Below are 20482 nucleotides of genomic sequence, written 5' to 3'. Positions count from 1 at the left end.
TCATCAGACTAAGTCACCGTTCTTCATTCTATGTAGGTTTTAGGACGAGCAACCGTAAAAATATTTTTCCCAGCCATTTCCCAAAAAAATCATGTCCTGAACAATCTCATCACCCCATAAATTTAGTTTGCAAATGCACAAATACGACTTTTCTGCCAGGACATGTTTAAGTCTCAGGGAAGAGACTGGATCAGTTGACCAACTGATCAAAAGTCCAGCACAAAAGTAACAGTGGTGGCAAAGAACTTAATATCTCTGTGGCCCACCATGTGAGGACTTATACTAATGATCTATAGGTCATGACACCTGAGAGCAATCTCCTGTTACAAATGCCCACCCCAGACTTCTTTAATATGGGTGGAAGTGTCAGGTTTGGTGATTTTTACTGAAGAGTAAAATATGATGGAATTTTAAGTCACAAAAAAATTCTTCTAAAATTTATAAATCTGCTTGTAGTCTCAATTCCAATAAGGTTATAATTCTGTGCATATAGGTTGTCATCTTTATATATAAAGCCTAAGTATTTTAAGTACATATACATATAAAGTGTAAGTATTAAGTATAAAGGGCATTATTTTATAATTTTAATAGGTTTGATTTCCCAGATAATACTTGGATAGTTGATATGTTAAGCCTATATGGCTTAATTCTGAAGATTATCTAAGGAGAATTACAATCAGAATTTGCCTGATCATGTTCTCCTTGTCTGGCTGACTTCTTAGAACAGGGCCTTTCTGTGCTTTATCTGGTTGTTATCAGCAGACTGTCTCAAAGTTGCTAAAATTCAAGCTAGGTGTCAACTCAGATTTGAATGTTTAATATAACAAAAACACGGTTGGTGCTCAGCATTCTCAGTACCCATTGCCTGAAGCTGAAGTTGTGTGGATTCAACACTTCTGAAGTCAGGTTGTGGCTTGCCTGACACTTTAATACAAATTCAAAATAGTAGAGTTGTGCTTAGATGTGTTCGGAACTGAGATCTCCATTTTGTTTCACGTGATATCACAGTACAAATGTTACCATAAATCGGTAAGAATTTACATTGGTGGTCCTTATCTGCTTCAGTGTTGGCAGATGAAGTGCTGGGTCTCTCTGTAGTTTCTGACTTCGAGAACAACTTAGTTGAAGTAATGGTACTTCTTAATGTAGCAGAGGTCCAGCGAGCGAGGCTGGAAATCTTTTGTCTGCCTTCAGCACTCACCGAAGGTAAGAACTCAAATACATACTTCATAAGGTTTTCCTAAGACAACAACATATTTTTGCCATTCCTTACACAAAATACTAATAATCTTAACTTCTTTCTTTCTTCATCTCATCTGTACATTTTCCTGGGATACCATTTCTCATATGGCTGCCCGTAGACTTAGTCAGCTGAATCATTTCAGCATAAATATTGTGATGCTGTGAAACCCAAGGAAGGAAAAAGAGAAGTGATTCACATGCAGAGTCACAAAGGCTAATTGCAACTGGTGTCCTCACCATACAGCCAGTGCAGGACAGACTTGGTTGTGAGTGACACCTGCACTTCCAGTTTTATGTCTCTTCCAGCCAAGAATTTCCAGTCGAGCAATACAGTTTGAGGTTTCAGTGATATCTTCTGTATGTCACATTACAGAAAAATCATAGAATGACTCAGGTTGGAAGGGACCTTAAAGATCATCTGGTTCTAACTCCCAGAAAGGTAGCTTATGTTCATTATTAACATTTTGTATCATTTTACATTATATGCAAATGGTGACTATCAAAGCCTTTTTTGGAGAAAAATAAAACTAAGTCAACCAAGTGTCAGATTTGCTTGTTATTTACATATATTTTTTAAAAGGCCCTACAATTTATAAACTTTCTAAAACATAATTTTCAATTAAGTTAGTATTTTCTCTAAATATCCAGTAATGTTGGATTACTTTTTGCCCAATTATAGGCAATTATGTTGAAGCTTGATTTTGAAAGATACTGAGGATCAAGAGTTCTTGCATAAGTCTTAATTTTAAATGTCTCTTCTTGAATGCTCAAATTAAACAACCAAAATGAATGAAATGCCCTTCGAAGATATCAACATAAGTGCTTTAACCAATACCACCCAGGCTGTGTATACTTCATGGCAGAGAAATCTAAATGTGATCTAGATGAAAGCAATGATGCCATGATCCTCCCTGCAAACTAATTTGCACTCCTCATATAATACCCAAGAAAGTCAGGTACATTGGTGTAGACAAATTTTCTCATCACTCTGGCTATAATGCTTCTAGTGCTTATTCAGAGCTAGGAGAGCTCTCGCTGTTTCACTGCAGTGTTGCTACATTGGCACAACCCACAGAGTTAGTGTTAGAGCTATGAATCTTAACTCCCATGCTCCTCCTTGAAAACTCAGATCATGCTCACTCTTTGAGATTGTTTGGTTTCAATAATTGATAGGTGGAGCACCTACATTAGTGGTGGGGATTTCTCTCCCTAACTATTTTTTTTTCCAATTTTTTTAGATAATGAAAAGTTTGTTAATGAACAAGGAATGCTAAATGCTAGTGCCATTAAAAAGGAGAAATATGATCTGGATTACCCGTTGAACTCGGCGGTCAGACTGAAGGATAACACAGTGTATGGCTACTGTACCTGTGCACGTGTCATCTGTAAATACAATCTCTCCGAACAGGTAATTCCCTGAAACTGTTATATTTTGGGTGGTAGTGAAGTACCAGCCAACATTTCTGTAGATAAGTGAATACTGAAGAATATTTTCTTAAAAAAAAAATATCCTCTCTGCACTAAAATTCCCAATACTCCATTCCCAAATGTTAATTTTCAGTGTACTACTACTGCTCAGAAACCTGGCAAAAGAAATCTCCTTGTTCTTTTACAGGGAAAGTCAAATACTGGTTCTTAAAACTCATGTAGTTTGTGGACATGTGATCAACAACCCAAAAATCTATTGTTAGTCTCCTTAAAATTGTATAGATATTTCCGTCAACTCAACTGCTTTTAACATTTCGTTTGCTTGGCAGAATATTTTGGAAGATCCACCAGTATTGTCATCAGAAAAGAGGACTCCTAGCAATCAGTTTGGATCAGGATTCCTCTGCTTATCACCCAACAGCCGATGGCTAGCATCAGCAGCAAAAGATGGTGTTTTGTTCATCTATCACACTTCTACTATGGTAGGCAAGTGTTCAGGCACAGGCTTTGTTCGGTTTACACCTGAAAGAGCTGTAAGAGCTACTGTATTTCACTGCAAGCTTTTATTCACTTAAATATAAGATGTTCCTGAAAAATTTTTGTTAAACATGAATTGACATAACATTATACAGTACAATTCTTTTTATAATGAATGTGAATGTGATCACATTATACTACTTACTTTCTTTTCCAGTAAATCTTCAGGTAGATAATTTTACTTCTCTGTCTCCTACAAAATCTATATACTAGAAAATTGCTCCTATCTGTGGTCAAAAACTATGACCTCTAGTCTTTTATATACTTTATATCGATATTTTGGATAGATCTCTATCTAAAAATAAAGCAGCATAATTTACAGACATCGTCTGTTAGAAAAATATATTTGCTGAACTGTTTCTGTGACTTTTCTAGGAAATACTTGCTCAAAAGCATTGCCACTCATATCAAAGAGGGGGAATCAGATCCACAGTATTTTCACTGGATGGCAAATTCATCCTCGTTAATGGTGAAACCGATGGTGCCCTGGTGTGTCTGAAATGGAAGTATGTGTAAAGTGGCAGAACAATATTGATGGTGTCAGTTCTTGGATCCTGACAGACTAATTTTTGCATCTACTTGTGATTCTAGACTTCCTCTTGATTAGTCTCAAAGTAAGGAGGAGAATTTGATGCAGCTGGGCAATAAAATCACTCCTTTCATCTGTTGAGGTGGTCTCCCTAGCTCATGAAAAGGTTCCCACCAGCCTTGTAGGGAATGAATTGTACCTTGGGTGTGGTTACAGATCAAGATCAGAGTGTCTTCTGAGAAGTATTACAGATAATGGGCTTCTTGCTACTTTCAAATAAACCACCTGAGAGGGGCTCTTTGGGTTTATGTGAGTAGGAATTTGAGATATCTGTCAAGATACTGTTTCAACTCAGTGAGTAGGAGACATCACAGTTTTTCAAGGGAATTTAACTGTGGCTGTAGAGAGTTATTAGATACAAAGAGTAAGAGACAGTTGAAACTACAACTTTTCTGTGGTATAAAGTTCAGGTTGATGCAGAGATCAAAGATCTCTTCAGAGCAATATTTATAATCTGGGTAATCCATCTTTCAAAATTTCTAATTCTGTGTAAACTTCATTTAATTCTAGATATATTCATATCTAGATGTATTCAAACAATATGTATTTTAGATATATTCAAACAATATTGAATCATATGTAAAAATACTGAACAAGCATGTTTAAAAAACTTAATGGAAATATTATAGAGAATATTTAAAACTTCAATTTTTATAATACACAACAAATGCATCAGTGTCCTTTCTATTTACTAGGAAAATAAAGGAAACTGAAGTTAAGGAAGCTGCTTTTCATTGGCAATCTCTTCTTACTGTACTGAACAAGTCTATTTCAAATGAAAATGCTGTGTTAAAATGTATGGCAGAATGGCACTTTGACCCAGAATCCACATCGGAATCACTTTCAGAAAAGGAATCTAAGGTATTTTCTTTCTTCTTGTGGGGAAAAAAAAAAGTTTGATCATTATCCTAAGATTATAGGTAAGAGCTGTCTTCAAAAAAAAATAAATCCGTTTGTGAAAGTAGAACACCCCTTGTATATTGACTATGATAATTATTCATTTGTGGAATAGAATTATCAAGGAAATTGAATAGTTTATGGGAAGATGACATATCTTTGATTTCTACTTGTTTGTTTTTTTCTCTCCTCATATGAAGTTATGTCATTCGCAGTTTGATGTTACTGATAAATATTGTGAGTTACTAGTTACATGTTTTTCTGTTGAAATCAAGCAAAGCAGTGATTACAGAGGTCAGTACACTCATCCCATTACAGTCAAAAGTCTTTGCAGAACAGCAAAGCTTTGCTGGGTCAAACCTGGGGAATCATTAGGGAATAAAAATACTTTAACACTCTCTGGAATTTGGTGGTGGTAGTACTGCTTCTAATATGAGTCCATCTTTAAAATTTTATTTCGGGTTCTCTTTCATTCCCTGTAAGTACTCAAGATGAATGCTTATGTCCTTACCTTCAGGAGGCACCAGCTCAGTCGTCTCATGTAGAGGTGACAGAAGATGAAAACTTCTCCAGTTTGCCTTCAGACAGCACCAGTGAAATGACCTGGCTGGGTCAGAAAATAAAGAAGGTATTTTTGTAGAATAAGTACAAACCAAGGCCAAAGTTCTCAAGAGTCAATAGTCATTAGAGGTGTCAAATTATATACAATAAATGAATGCAGTTTTAAGGCATTGTGATGTAGGCTTTTAGAAATGCTAGGTCAAAGTTTGAAATACATCAAGGCAGGAACCTAGCACAACAGGAGCTGTAAAGACCAAGACCACTTCTACACAAGGAATAAACTCAGTAAATATGCCAGACAAGCTGGCTTCCCGCAGAAAGGTATGAAGACATTTTTCTACTAAATGTGTCAAAAAGTTGCACAAAAGATCAGTACAAGTAACAAGGCAGGTGCTTTCTTCTTCTTAAGGGCCACAGTTAACAAACTACAGCAGTGTTAAATTGATAGTCAACTATATGACATTAATTGGAGGAAAAAAAAAAAAAAACAAAAAAACAAAACAAAACAAACACTTTTGGGGTTTATTTCAGGTTAAGGTTGAGGTGAGTATGTTATGCAACCACTTTGATATGAGCCAGAGCACTGTATTTTGTCCAGCTTTTGGGGTCAAATGATGGCAAAATAATTGTCTTTTACAAAGTACCATTGCTTTCTGTATCTCAGAAAGTATCTAAGTAATGACCGTCCAAATTATGATACAGTTTCACAAGTAAATGGAGTGAATCTAAGACATACTTCTAATGAAACTGTGGAATCTTTTCCATCCCTCTCCCAGACATATATTCCTGTTTCTTCTTTCATACGGGCACTCGTGCTTTGAGTGTCTGCATTGGAATTTTTTTGGCAAATCCTTGTGACTGTGCATCCCCATAACTGCCATGTGAATATTAGTGTCATCTTAGGTACAGGTGATAAGAAGCAAAGGTTGAAGTGTAGCAGTGTGGTTCCAGGTTGAGTTAAACTGCTTATTAACGTTTTAGGAGATCTGCACCTGACTTTTAGAGGATATAGTCCATGTATTATCAGAATCATATTTCCATTCCATGCAATCAATAGCTATCATCTTACCTTAAGCTGTAAGTTTATTTTAGAAAAAAAATTCCAGAGGTGAAGAGCAATTTTAATTTTTTTACAGCAAGGCTGTAGCAGCAAAGAATAATATTTCACTCTTTGAAAATCAGTAATAGATACTGGTATACTTCATTTTTTAAATATCCCACCAAAAATGCTTAGTGCCAATGAAAGATCTAAGGAAATATATGGCACCTAACAAATCCTGTGAGTGTGCTTTACCCAGTTCAATGTGTTTGAAATTCATTTAATTTGTGATTACTTCTTTCTTTAATATTTTTTTCTTTCAAGCTCTGTTGATGTAACCTGGCTGGACAATTTTTTCTCTTGGACAATTCTGAGAACCATCCTTCTGAATTAGCATTATGTCTGTTTCAGTTATCTCCCTTTGGAGTTTTGCTTTCTGTACAGATAATGTTCCTTTAGATTATTTCAGTCTTTTTTCTCTTCCTGTCTATTTTTGTCTTTCAACAATATATTTGTTGTATGTCAGGTCATGAGAGAAGAGACTGAGAGGTTTGCTGACCAGAAGAAAGAACTTCAAATGGGAATTAAGAAGCTGCGTAAAACTGTGAGTTTCTTTCAATAATAATGTCTTGACTTCCCAGCTCTTTTTTTTTTTTTTTTTTTTTTTTTTTTAAGGGGCATTTCCTTTATAGCTACCAGCTCTAGACCTCTGTTAGAGTTTTGTCATAAACTCTGGGCAGATGGGTAGTAAAGAGGCATGCTTCTTGAGGTGCTATACTCCGAATCTCTCAGGAGCTACTGTCTGGTTCTCAGTTTCCTTTGTTCCAAAGAAATATTTTGTACCAACTTCATTCCTTGACCAATCTATCTCCTCAGCAGGAAAGTTTTTGCCTAGCATCTTTCTATTACAAAAATTACTGTCCTCTCTTCTTCCGTTTCCTTCCATAAAAATTGTTGTCCGCAAGAAGCAAACAGTCATCTAGAGCAGGTTGCCCAGGACCACGTCCAGACATTTTGAATATCTCCAAGGATGGGGACTCCATGACCTTTCTTGGCAACCTGTTCCAGTGCTCAGTCACCCTCATACTAAAAAACAAAATAAAATAAAATTCAGTCCAGAACTTCCTGTGTTTCAGTTCACATCCATTGCCTCGTGTTGTCACTGAGTCCTACAGAATAGAGCCTGTCTCTGTCATATTTGCATCCTCTTTTCAGGTATTTATATACACTGATGAGATACACCCCTCCCACATGCCCCTTGAGACTTCTTTTTTTCTAGATTCTATGATTGTACAGTCCCAGGTCTCAGTTTTTCAACATAAGAGAAATGCTCCAGTCCCTTAATCATCTTCTTAGGCTTTTGGTGGACTAACTCCAGTATGTCCGTATCTCATTTGTACTGGGAGTCCCAGAACCAGACACTGGTACTCCAAACATGGCCCCACCAATGCTGAGTAGAGATGAAGTGTCACCTCAGCCTGCCAGCAGCACTCCTTTTATTGCAGCCCAGTATACTATTAGCCTTCTTTGCTGCAAGGGCACATTGTTCGTTCATGTTCAACTTCGTGTCCACCAGAACCCTGAGGTGCTTCTGTGGAAAGTTGCTTAGCACCCAGCATGTACTGGTGCATGAAGTTTTCTTCCCCTGGTGCAGGATTTTGCACTTCCCTTTGTTGAACCGTATTGAGATAGATAACCTAATAAAAGCGATAAATAAAACAACTAATAAAACAACTTCAGTGCTCAGTACCTGAGAGTCAAGCATTGTTTACTACAGATTCTTAGAAAATATACAGAACTTCATATATTGCATCCCAATCAACTTTAAAAGAAAGATGAAATACATTCATGTAGCACTCTGTCACAAGCTGTGTGCAGACCGTTCTACCCAATACCATGAAACAGTTAAAAGTGAAGGCAATTAAAATCATTTTACCTGGTATCAAGTTCTACAATGTTAAAAATAGCATCTTATCTATTCGCATTCAATTAATTTTTGTTTCTTAATTAAAAATAAGGTTCAGAAAATGCTGCATGAAAATGAACAGGTGCCAGACATTGAGAAACTGGAGCAACAGGAGTTCAACCTGGATACAGAAGAACAGAAAAAAGCTCAAGCAGAGGCTGAACAAGAAGTGGCCAGGGTATGACAGAATGGCGGTGGGGAGACGTTTTAAAAATGGCAGTGAAAATGAAAAAGAATGATTAAAGAGCAAAGAGGATGGTCTCAAAATTGCTGTTTGCTGCTGAGAAGTAGGAAAAAAAATAAAATCACATTTTGAAGTAGGTGAAACTTTATGCAGACACTGTTAATGGGAATATGAATTATGCCAGAAACTGTAACTCTGACAGTATGCTGAAGTTCTGGGATTCATTTTCTCTCATATAAAAAGATTCCTTTCAATATCATGTGATACAGGGTTTTGGAGAAGGTAGCTCTGAAAGTACAATATAATTAAACGTTAGTAATTATTTTAATCTGTTAATGTTATTTCAGTAAATCAATAGAAACTGCCTGTTTTGCACTTTGTCTTATGTTATTTTATGTACCTTGAAAGGTGAGAGAAAAGATTGAGATGGAGACTTTAGCCAACTGCTACTTGCAGCATGTCATCAGACATGAGTGCTGGGACTCCATGTCTGTAAAAGGACGTACAGTTAAGGTAACCTCTGCTTTTCACCACATTTTCTCTACTAGTTTTTTGATTCCTTTAGGTACAGAGACAAAATAAATAGATGTATAACACATTTCTGATTTACTTATAATATGGGAAAAGGCTTACTTCTCAGGCCTCATGCAATTTTTTCATTTTGTTCATTTTCTCTGACCCTGGCTAGTTTTATCTTCTAAGGTGAGTAAGAGTGCTGATAAGCAGATATGCAATTCCTTAATTCCTTGATCTCAGAGAATATCGTTATGCAGTTTTCCTGAAGTAGTGGTAAATATCATTTTGCTCTGTGCCATGAGTATGACTTCTACTTTACAAAATATAAAGGCCAAATTTAGCACTGATTTTGCCTATTTCTAAGAGAGGGACGTTAGTCTAACTGGTGCTACTGGATTATCTCACGGGTGGTGAAAGACCAAGTGTTTTTACAAAAATCTAGTTCTGGTAGAATTCCCTGTACAAAAATGCTATATCCACAGATTGTTAAAAGGAAGAAAACAACAACAAAAAAATGAAATCAACCATTTTCACTACCAAATAAGCAAGCGCTTTTAGTCTTATTTTTTAATATATTGCTATATTATTTGCTCCTCAATTTTATTCCGGATTTTCAGTCATTGTGACGGTTTAACATTCAGGTATAGAACAAATGAATTGATAAATGCTTTATGAAGACCTTTTAACTCAGTTTTTGTTTTTGAGCAGTGTTTCCATATAGCTTGTGAAGTGCAGAATTATCCCCTGAAACAACTTAATGAAGAAGAGCTGGCAACTTTGGAGAAAGTTCGCCAGTTAAGGAAGATCGAGGCAGCTGATCTTAAGGTACAATCTCTTTGAAGTACTGCAGAAAGGCATTTTGGATCAGGATGTTCTGAATTGAATAGGCATCTTAATCCTTCTTTACAGAGATATATTTCTGAGCTCAATTTTCTTGCTGTAGAAATTGTCCAAATAAAAATAAAAAGATAAGCAAAGATGAACTGTGTTCTTACTCAGAACAAATATATCAGTATTACAGAATCACAGAATAGCCGAGGTTGAAGGAACTCTCTGGAAGTCTAGTCCAACACTCCTGCTTAAAGCAGGATCAGCTACAGCAATCTGCTCAGGACCATATCCATTTAGGTTTGGAGTATTTCCATGGATGGGTTTCCATTAACTCTGTTGGCAACTTGTTCCAGTATTTGACAACCCTCACTTTAGAAGTGTTTTCTTATGTTTAAATTAGGTTTTCTGTATTTTGATGTATACACATTTCCTCTCATCCTATCACTGGATACCACTGAGAAGAGTCTGTCTCTGTTGTTTTAACTCCCCACCATAAGGTTTTTATACATATCAGTAAGATTCCCCCCAAGTCTTCTCTTATTGAGGCTAAACAATCCTAGATCTCTCAGCTTCTCCTCATATTTTAGAAGTTTCGTATTCTTAAGTGTATTAGCAGCTCTTCGCTGAATTTGCTCCAGCATGTCTTTGTGCTGGGGAACCCAAAACTGGACCCAGTGTTCCAGATATGATCATGTATTGACTTGTATTATTTTTATTGCTGGGCAAGGCTTAATTGCTGAATAGAACCTCTAGTACTTTTTCATGCATGTGCCACTGGACTGCTTACAAAATTAATACAGTTATCATGTTTGTGATATTCAGGTTCAGAAGAGAAGTCTTGAGACTGTGTCAGAGACAGAAGAAGAAGAAGAGAATGCGGAAGAAGTAATGGCTGGTGCTAGCACATCTTGCTGCCTGGACGGAAGTCTGAGTTCTCAGTATGGTGGAGACACATCTGTGCTTTACCACCAATTGGACTTGCACTCTAGGGAGCAGAAAGTCAATCAAATAGTATTACTGAAGGTGACTACTTCTTAAATTTGTATTACTGCAGTGACACTGTCGTGTCTGTTGGTTCTCACAGCAGTCACAGCCACTGTTAGCTTCTGGGCAGACTTGCACTGCACAATGGAGAGCTGCCCAGGTCTCTGTTACTGCACTGAAAGCTGATAAATGCACATGGTGTTGTAGAACACCACGTGGTCTTGCCAGCTGAAGTGTATTAATAAACATAACCAGTGTATTAATAAACATAATACAAAAAAGGCTTCCTGTGAAGATGACGTACAAAAGTAGGTAGAAGTGGTTAAATTACTATCAAGCATTGCCTCCTTAGAGCTTTTTAAGGCTGTGTGTGGTAGCAGAGATTAATGATTATGCATTGTAATACATGAAATCTAATAGATATATTGGTGTTTGAAGTCGATGGGGAAGAAACACAAGGAACACCTTTAAATGCAAGCTTGAATGTAACAAGATCTTTCTGTTGCATGGCTTTAAGGATGCATATCCTCTCTCTAACTGTAGAGGCACTTAGATTTCTTGGCCCAGGCAGTGAGCTTGGTCAGAGCTAGATGGTTAGCTAGACATTGAGAACAGCCTTTTTTCTCCCAGCAATAGTGTACCTTGTCTGTCATCCTGCTGTGTTACATCCTACATTATTACTATATTAGAAATCAATGAAATAACCATGGATAGAAATATTTATTGTAATATAAATCACAAACATCTAAGCAACTCAAAATATGAAGCTTAATGGTAGAACTGAAATTCTTTTCACTTTTTTTTTTTCTTTTAGTAAAGTGATGCAGTAGGAGAGATGTAGTTTTCTCTCTTAATATTGTGCTTTTCTTTGTTGAGAACAATTATTTAGGCTAAAAAGGAAGAACATATCCACTAGGGATATATGCTTTTAAAACCATTTACTTTACATGTCAGACAGAAAATCACCTCAAAGCATATAAAAATTGCAGGCTACATCACTTAAAAATCAGGAAAGTATGTCCTTAACATTGCTCTCCTGCTCTTGTGTTTTACAGTCTCTACAATCACAGGTCATGTGTTTTTTAATTTGAAGCGCTTTCTTCCTTCACCCAAAGACTGCAAAAAAATAGCAAATATAAGTAGCCTAATTTTAACTCTTGCTTTGGCAACAGTATGTGTCTCTCAGAATCTTCATCAAATAGCAAAAATAAATAAATAAATAAATAAAAAGTTGACCACTTAACAAACCTTGAACTCTGCCTTTATAACAGAGGGGTCTTACCAGTTTCTCTGTCTGTCACACATACAAATACACACATCCATAATTCCAAAGAATTGAGAAGTAGTACATAATCATTGATGGATGGGACCTGTGAGCATTGCTGTTTCCTTTTTTGGTATTTCAGGACATCATTTACAAAGTGAAAACTGCTTTTAATAAGGAATTTGACATAGTTGCACGACAAAAGGAGCAGGAGATAGCAAGAGTGAAAGAAAGAAACCTGAGGATCCAAGAAATCTTGGCTCAACTTGACCTCCAAGTGGAAGTGTGGGAGCCAGGTCTTACAGATGATGAGATGCCAGAGCAAGTACTCACTGTTCAGGATTCAGAGGTGCCTGAAAAAGAAATCTTTCTCTTTCACCCACACAAATACAGTTCTCTAATTCTTCTCATTTCCAGCCATTGTGTCAGTATTGAAAAGCCTTAAAACAGATGTGTCTGTGTACGTAAAATCATCTGTCTGGCTTTTTTGCTTCCCCTCATTTTTTAGGTAGAAAACTCTTAATAAGCCTCTCTGAAATTAACAAAATACTGTTAAGAAGTTTTTAATTGTCCATAAATTAGGTCCAATTTACCCCTGTTCCTGGTAAGACTCAAATCAGGCTTGCAGGGAGTCACTTCAATAGATGAGAATTTCTCTGTTTTTTTTCTTCAGTTTCTGAGCATCAGAAACTAAGAATCTAGGCACTTAAGCATAGTTAGTACTGTATTTCTAAATCAAATTGATAATATATAAACACTGTACTTTTGATACAAAATATTATTTTATTTCAACTGCTCTTTAAGTCCGTCTTTTCCCTCTTCTGTCTTCTCTCTCACCAATCTATTATTCTACTGCCAGAAAACCCAAAGACATGCTCAAACTATGATTAACATCAGCAAGAAGGACGGTAGTGTATATTTTAGCGTTTTTTTCAGTATAGTTTTTGGAGCTGTTCTAAAGAACAATTTGTTTTCTTGAGGTATATCACCATAAAGCAGAGATACAAAAAAATAATGAATAAAAATAATATTACACCATCTTTCCAAATTTTCTTAATCCATGTGGGATCATGTTTTGAGAAAAAAAATCCTGATAAGAACCCGATTTCCTTCTTTCAGATTAAAGCTGAAAAATACTTGACTCCGCAAGAGCGAGAGAGAGCAGAAATGCTGGCTAAGCTTGAAATGGAAAGACGCCTTACTGCTCTGGTACTTCAAGTCGTATCCTTTTTACTGAACAGGCCATTGTTGCTGATTGGGCTATTTAGTTAATGCTGCCCTGGAATAGTCCAGTAAGGTAGTATAGGAGAATAAACGTAAAAATGCTAAGTAATGACAAAGTGTGCCTTTTCCCTCTTAGTATCATTTACACTTACATGTACATCTACACAGAGCAGCTGAGGGGGAGGAAAGTTTTAGTGTTACACTCCCAGTTATTAAAAATTTGCTTTGTAGCAATTTAAAACACTGTATTGGGAGACTGGGGACTAGATACTTCTCTAAATGTATGCTACGGCTCAGCCAAGAGCTTTGGGCTTGATACAAACTTGTTGGCTGAGTTTCTCTGACCTCTGCTCTTCAGGGATTGGACTAGATCACAGTGCTTTTCTCTGGCTTGTAAATATGTCTATGAAAAGCCTAAAATGGTTCTGGCCCCAAAAGAGATGCACAGTAAGACATTCAACTTGCATCCATAAGACGTACAACCTCATTCATCCTAGCCTGCAAACTGGTCAGGTGTAGTCTACGTACTGCTTCCAAAACTGCCAAAATTGCAGTTTTAGGAAGTTATTTGGTATATGACCATCTGTCTATCAGAAAAAAAAAATAAATAAAAAAATCTTAGACCTTTAGTGTTTCTCACAAGCATCACCAAAAAGCATTAATCTACTAGTGACACAGTAGAATCCTATTGGTGATCTAGAGGTGAACTGTCCTAATACCATTCCCAAAACTTCCAGCTACTCCATCTTCTTTTGTATCCTAAAATATTATTTTTGTCATTCCCAGGACAATGAAAGACTACGTGCGCTTAATGACATGATGGGTGGAGTGCTAGAAGTCCAAAAGGAAGACATATTGAAAATTGTAAGCTGTGTTTCTGCTATATCATTTAGGTAGCTTGTTGTTTTTTTATGGAAACATGAATTGCAATTAGCAAATATTTCCAACCTTAGTAATAAAAGAAGATCAAAGAATTGTAGAATTGCATTGTGCCTAGTTAAATTCCTTAAAAGATCATACAGTGGACTCAAGACTACAAGATTCTAGTGCCTGCACATGATTTGCCCATCAACACCTGTTCCTATCCCAAAGTCCCTATCCTATAGGAACATAATCCCAGTATAATGACTGTTTTATGGGGGAAAGGGTCTATTGCCCGTTGCTGTGATCTTACAGAAAAATAGTGTGTTTCATTTAATGCAGCAAATAAAGTTGTTACAGTAAGAGAGGAAGAAAACAACATGAGTGTCACAGAGAAGGGATAAGGCAGACCAAACCCCGTCAGTGGGATTGATCTGTTTCAGAAAATGAGAACCCCACTTATTCTGTAACAGAAAATATTACATGTCTCGTACTGACAATAGTATGTTTGAGTACAACATACTCGTATTTTACAAGATCCAGTAGAAAATTTTGTAATCAAGTGGAAAGGGACAGGACCATAAACATACAACAAAACTACTGGTACAAGCAACAGGACACAGAAATAGAACGTGTATGTTACTTAGATCTTACCCGTCTCTAATACCTTTCATTAAATTTGATACATGTTGTAGTTTATTAGTATTCTGATGGAGACTTAAAATTGCTTTTTAAGCATGTTTGTCTTTAATACTTGCAGAATATTCCTCCACCTCCTTTTATATCCAAGCCTGAACTTGAATGGAGTGATCAAGAAGTTATAATATTCAGAGAATATGAGGAAAAAGTGAAGGAGTTGAATGAAGAAAAAGAAAAGCGTAGAAGGGTAAATTAAAATGAGAAAGGGAGTGGCTTTGTTCACAGTGCTCATAATTGAAGCTTTCTAATTTTTCTCAGGATCTACTTCTAAAATGAATACTAACAAATAGAACAAATGAAGAATGAAGATCATGCAGCATATTACATAAGTTGTAGCTTAGACAGTAAAAAAGGCAGTCTCTACTAATAACAGTTAGTATATGACAAAACTTGTGATATCTGACAAAAAGTAATTTTCATTTCAAAATAGACCACTATTCCTGAAACGTTTTTTTCAGGTTCCATTCCCAGAGTAGCTGATGCCATACACAAATAATACAATGGCATTTATCCTTCAAAGTGGTATCTGGACAACATAACTTCATATTCTGGCAGCATTATCCTTCGAAAAATGTAACTTCTGGGACCTTTTGGCTGAGGGATTTTTCTTTTACAAAATCATCGTTAATGCCTTTCAAATACAGTATTTAGTTGGTGATGGAAATGAATAGCTTCAGTCCCTGGAACAACCCACAATACTGTTAGGATGGATTCAAAGAAATGTGAATCATGCCTTCTGTTTTGCCACAGTCATGAAAATACTGTCTTCCAGAATGTAGCTGTTGTTTTGATGATGCAAAATATGGACTCTTAGAATTTCTAAAACGGCTGTTCAGAATCATTAACAGGAATACAAACTAGTCTTTTGATAAAAGTGCATAAAGAGCTTAGACACCTTCGTTGCAAGAAAACAGAGGAAAAATGCAGGACAGGACTAAAAAAACTTAATGGAAATAAAAAGAAAAGCTTTTTGTTGGGGAGATACAGTTCCATACTGTGAATTTTCCAGCATTCTTCAGTATACTGTACGAGAATTTGTTCTCCTGTGTATGTTTGCTCCTCTCTTGTCTTTCCCTTCCCCAGTCACTGGAAAATGAATGGAAGAAACTTGAAGCTTCCATACAGGAAACAACACACAATTTTGATGAGACTGTATGCAAGCTCTTTGAAAGAAAAGTGACTTTAGAGATGGTCATCTATCAGGTATGGCAAAGAACATGAATTGTTCATCTCTCCCTCTGTGCAGAAGGAATGTTAACAATTCTTATTATAATCTTTTCACAGGAAGAACTCAAAATAGTCAATCTTATTTATTCTTTACTGTTGGATGAAGAGTTGGACACTAGAGAAGCTGGACTTCAGCATTTCTTTATGAAGAAGCAGAAGGAGAACGTAAATTATTTTAAATGCCGTTCTTAGGAAAAATGTAGTATTTGAAGTATAGTTTCTAGTGAAAATTGCTCTTTCCAAATCAGCATTTTGCTGTAAGTGATTTTTTTGGCAGTTTACAGGGCCATTGACTTTTTCTTGAGGTGTACAGAAGATGTACATTATAAATACATCTACAGATAAACACATTCTTTTGAGTAGAAACTCATCTTGGTTCATCTGGAGTTCTTTGGTGAAGCTCCATACATTGGGAAGGCATACAGCTATTTATTTGTTATATACTCTTTTTTTTTTTTTTTTTTTTTTTTGAGTATCTTATATCAATCTGACAGAACCATAATGATGCTATTTGTGACAGGAAGATGCACAAAAGAACATGTAATGCCATCACATTTTCTCTTGGATGTCTAATGTAGTCCAGGGCCATGCTGACTTGTGTTTGGCAGCCGAAAGCACAGGCAGAGGTAGCACATGAGCACCTGTGTGTGGAAGCTGAACATAATACAGAGTACAATGTGGTTATACACGTATCAACAAACTTAATCTCCTGAAGAGTATGCCAGTCCCTGCCATACCTTATACAAGTCAACAAAAAGACTGGAGAGTGCAAGTAGTCGAGCTGTATTTCAATATGAGTGCTTACTGCTAACAGTAATATTTGTGTCTGACAGTTCTGTTTCCTGTGTCCTGCCAACACCTGTCCGATTCAGGTGATCTAAGTGGTAGCCTTCAGGTTGTTTCTGGCTCACGGCACAATATTAGTCCATTTGCCCAGTTGGTGTAGGTGTTCCTGAGTCCACAGAGAACGCAGTAGTGCCTCCCCATGTCAGACTTCCCACTCAACCTGTAGAGATTTCTGTTTGGAGTTGCAAGCAACTGTTTGTATGTGAGCTTCATGGAAAGGTTCCAACAAAGGCATCTAGCCCGTGTCATTAGTTCACTAGCTGAACTAGTTTTAAAGTTATCTGAGGCCCAGTGTATACCAAGTTACATTTTTCAAAATGCATTTTTAAGAATTTTCTAAATATTCCCATTGGTATATCTTTTGGTCCACGCAGACTGTCAAATACAACAAAGCAGTCTCCCCAGCAAAGTACAAACATTTAACAGCCTTGATAAAACAGATAAGCTTCATATCCTGACGTGTGGCATGCTAACAGGGAAATTGCATTCTACAGTCACAAACCTTTCACTGAGCAGCATTTGAGAATCGCTGATTGATATGACATGATGAAATGAAAGGAAAAGAAAATTTCTATGCAAGTAAAAACAAGAATCAACATAGATCCTCACCTTCAAAATTTAAAAGGAAGACTTAGAAGAATTTGTATAATTTCTTACACAAATTTCATACTTTCTTAAGCACTGGAATACTTGAATTTCATACCTGCTCACCTCTAAGCTGCATCTACAAATAAACCACTGAATAAGGCATTGTATTCTTAAAAATGGCTCATTAGGTTTTCTCTAGAACTGAGAAGGTGTCAGCTTCATCAGTGTACATAAATAGCCATCCAGTGCTTCTTCTGGTTGAGTTTCATTCTTGAAATCCTCTGGTTTTGCTACAGGTCAACGTTACAGAAATAATCCAGAATACAAAAGAGAAAATTGAGTTTCACAGTGATGCATATGAAAATGCAATAGCTGAAGATAAGGTGAGACTCTAGCAAAACACAAGCAAGATTCAGGAATAAAAAAGTTAATGCCGTGTCTCGGTAATAAGAACATACATCATTTTAAGCATGGGATGAGTTCTGCTCAATTTGCTGAGTGCTGAAATAAGGTAATGAAGGAGAGTATATGCATATAAAAAATTATGAAATGGTCCACATTTCCTCAATGCTTGTGAGAGCTTGGAAAAGCACAGTATTTTTGCATTGTTAAGATATGAGTAAGTTGCTGCTTTCTTAAAAATAACATTGTAATGACAAGGAAGCTTTCTGTTTCTGTCCTAGAATCTGGAAAGTGATTTTAGTATGGACTTTGCTGACGTTCCTGAAGATCTTCTTGATGAACTTCTCCAACTTTACAAATGTCGACCAAGGTAAGTTCACCCTGATTAGAATTGTTTAAATACTAGTATCACCTGTGTTTCAAGAATGAGATTGCTATTTCTTTCAATAATCCAAATTATTTTGGTAATCAGTAGACTGCCTGCTTTTATTGGTTGGTTAACAGTATTTAATTTCCTATCATATAAAAAAATGTTATTTTGAATACTAACATTTCCTTATCTACTCTACAAAATCTATTTTAAATGCAATCTAAATAACCATCAGTTCTCAAAAACATATTCTTATTTTGTGTAAGACATTGTCTTACCTTTTTGCTCTTCAAGAGATTGAGAGTATGAAATATTCAGTTATATGTATGAGCTTCTTTTATGTAATAAAAAATAAGTAAATACTGCATGTATTGTGTATGTACACTAGGACCCCAGTGAGAAAAATGCTCCCTTACACCGCTAATCCATATAGGAATTGTTCAGCCTCAACTGAAGATTACAAAGATATACTCACCTGTTTAACGAAAGCCATGGATGAGCTGGATAATCCGAAGCACATGCCTGATGGTTTAGACCCATCTATATGGGAACAGTTTTGTCAAGCTAGACGAAATAAAATGGAGAGTGAGCAACTGGTATGTAAATCCTTCACTTTTCCACTATACTTCTCAGTATTTTCAAGTCTTAAAACTTCTGTGGAGTTCAATGTAGGGTTAGACTGGTAGTGAAGTGACAGTGTAGCATACAAAAACTGCATCTGAGTTGGTAAGTTACCTCTAGTCACCTTCAATTCAGAATAACAGAAATGTCAAGAAGAGAAACCGGCTCTAGTTCTCCTTCAGAGCAAACATTACCATACTAGGGTGGAAGGATTTGATCAAGATAATTATAACCTTAATACAGTTTCTTTAAAAATAATAATAATAAAAAACTTTTCTCTATTTAAAAAGCCTATTAAAATATTTGATTTTCATCATCTGTTGGAGTCTTTCTCTCCCAATAGCATGCTACATCTGCACCAATGTATAACCATTTTCTTCTACAACACCAAGAGCAATTCTTAACAGAGGGTATTGCTGGAAAGCTCTAGTGAACTATTTGCTTATTTTAAAAGCATGAAGGTGGAAATCTGAAATTTCCAGAGATGTAGGTACATTTGACCAAGATAGAAGAAAAAATGATTTCCCTCGATGTCAATAGATCATACATAAATGAATAAATGATTTTTTGAGCTGAATGTAAGAATTGTAACCTCTATGTCATGTGCTCTACTAGGACTCCAAAAATATCAGGCAGCATATTTATATTTACACACACGTCTTCTTAAGATATTATGCTCTCTTCTTGCTTGTCCTGACATGCTTACGAAGTTGGAAAAGTTCAGAATGCCATGATGTTGCTTGTTTAGGTGAAGTGGAAAGCCCTAAATCTGGCAGAGATGCAGGCCTTTCTCCAGAGAAGAATGGATGACGATCAGAAGATTAAGTCAGACATAGAATACATTTCCCAAGAACTCATTTGGTAATTTTGTCTCTTTGCCTATGTTCAGCTCCATATTAATAATCCACCATCACAGAACCAGAAGTCACATACAGAATTACACAGCTGTGCTCTCCAACAGTCTGTTATCTAGAATTCATCTAAAAGAGCTAAGATATTTCAGAGGTGAGGTGTGATTGCAGCATGTGTGAGCAGGCCCAAACCAGTCTTAACCTAGCATTTTAAGTAACAAAATGAGTCAAGATGGCACGGCCTTCGATGCAAACTCACTGCCCCAAAACCTGTTTCTTACACTGAATGCCAAAAAGCCTTCAAGGTCATAGTTGTGCTAGCTGGGTCAGCTAACTTGTGCTCATGTAGGCCTGAGGAAGCTACAGTGATCACTGCTGACTGCAGTTTGCAGCTCAGTCACACATCTGACTTCACTGAGCTGATTTCATTTTTTTCATGTACATGACATAATCTTCACATTCATTGGAATTCAGGAGCAAACCCCAGGATAATTTAAATTAAAAAACAACAGCAAAAAAGAGTGCTTGCTGGGAGTCTCCTTCACTTCCTTTTCAATTGTTGTTGAGGCTTTTGTTTGGTAAATACATTTTTTTTCAGAACAGCTGCTAGAGTTTGTTAAACTGATTCTAGTGGCTGACAACTTTATGTACAGAAATAAATTGCCAACTCCATAGTCATTTTTGGAGCACATAGAAGACAGGCTGTCAAAAAGTAAGCCCTACATGAACATACTGCTTATCAGTAATAAACATTT

General features: G+C 36.4%; 1 protein-coding gene across 1 annotated transcript in view; it reads left to right on the top strand.

Moving 5' to 3' along the window:
* Positions 1-20482, top strand: part of CFAP43 (cilia and flagella associated protein 43) — a 43789-nt gene that overhangs the window by 18771 nt on the left and 4536 nt on the right. The window contains exons 14-34 of the mRNA XM_032191223.1: positions 1066-1206; positions 2481-2650; positions 3000-3152; positions 3583-3713; positions 4492-4657; positions 5211-5321; positions 6820-6897; positions 8312-8437; positions 8852-8956; positions 9668-9784; positions 10613-10813; positions 12181-12387; positions 13158-13247; positions 14049-14126; positions 14884-15009; positions 15906-16025; positions 16107-16214; positions 17780-17866; positions 18167-18255; positions 18644-18851; positions 19625-19737. Coding sequence (XP_032047114.1) covers positions 1066-1206; positions 2481-2650; positions 3000-3152; positions 3583-3713; positions 4492-4657; positions 5211-5321; positions 6820-6897; positions 8312-8437; positions 8852-8956; positions 9668-9784; positions 10613-10813; positions 12181-12387; positions 13158-13247; positions 14049-14126; positions 14884-15009; positions 15906-16025; positions 16107-16214; positions 17780-17866; positions 18167-18255; positions 18644-18851; positions 19625-19737 — 2725 coding nt within the window. The remainder of the gene's footprint in view (positions 1-1065; positions 1207-2480; positions 2651-2999; positions 3153-3582; positions 3714-4491; positions 4658-5210; positions 5322-6819; positions 6898-8311; positions 8438-8851; positions 8957-9667; positions 9785-10612; positions 10814-12180; positions 12388-13157; positions 13248-14048; positions 14127-14883; positions 15010-15905; positions 16026-16106; positions 16215-17779; positions 17867-18166; positions 18256-18643; positions 18852-19624; positions 19738-20482) is intronic.

This window comes from Aythya fuligula, chromosome 7, assembly GCF_009819795.1.
Source record: "Aythya fuligula isolate bAytFul2 chromosome 7, bAytFul2.pri, whole genome shotgun sequence".
In the NCBI taxonomy this organism is placed as follows: Eukaryota; Metazoa; Chordata; class Aves; order Anseriformes; family Anatidae; genus Aythya; species Aythya fuligula.
This window is presented reverse-complemented; position numbering and strand designations above follow the sequence as displayed.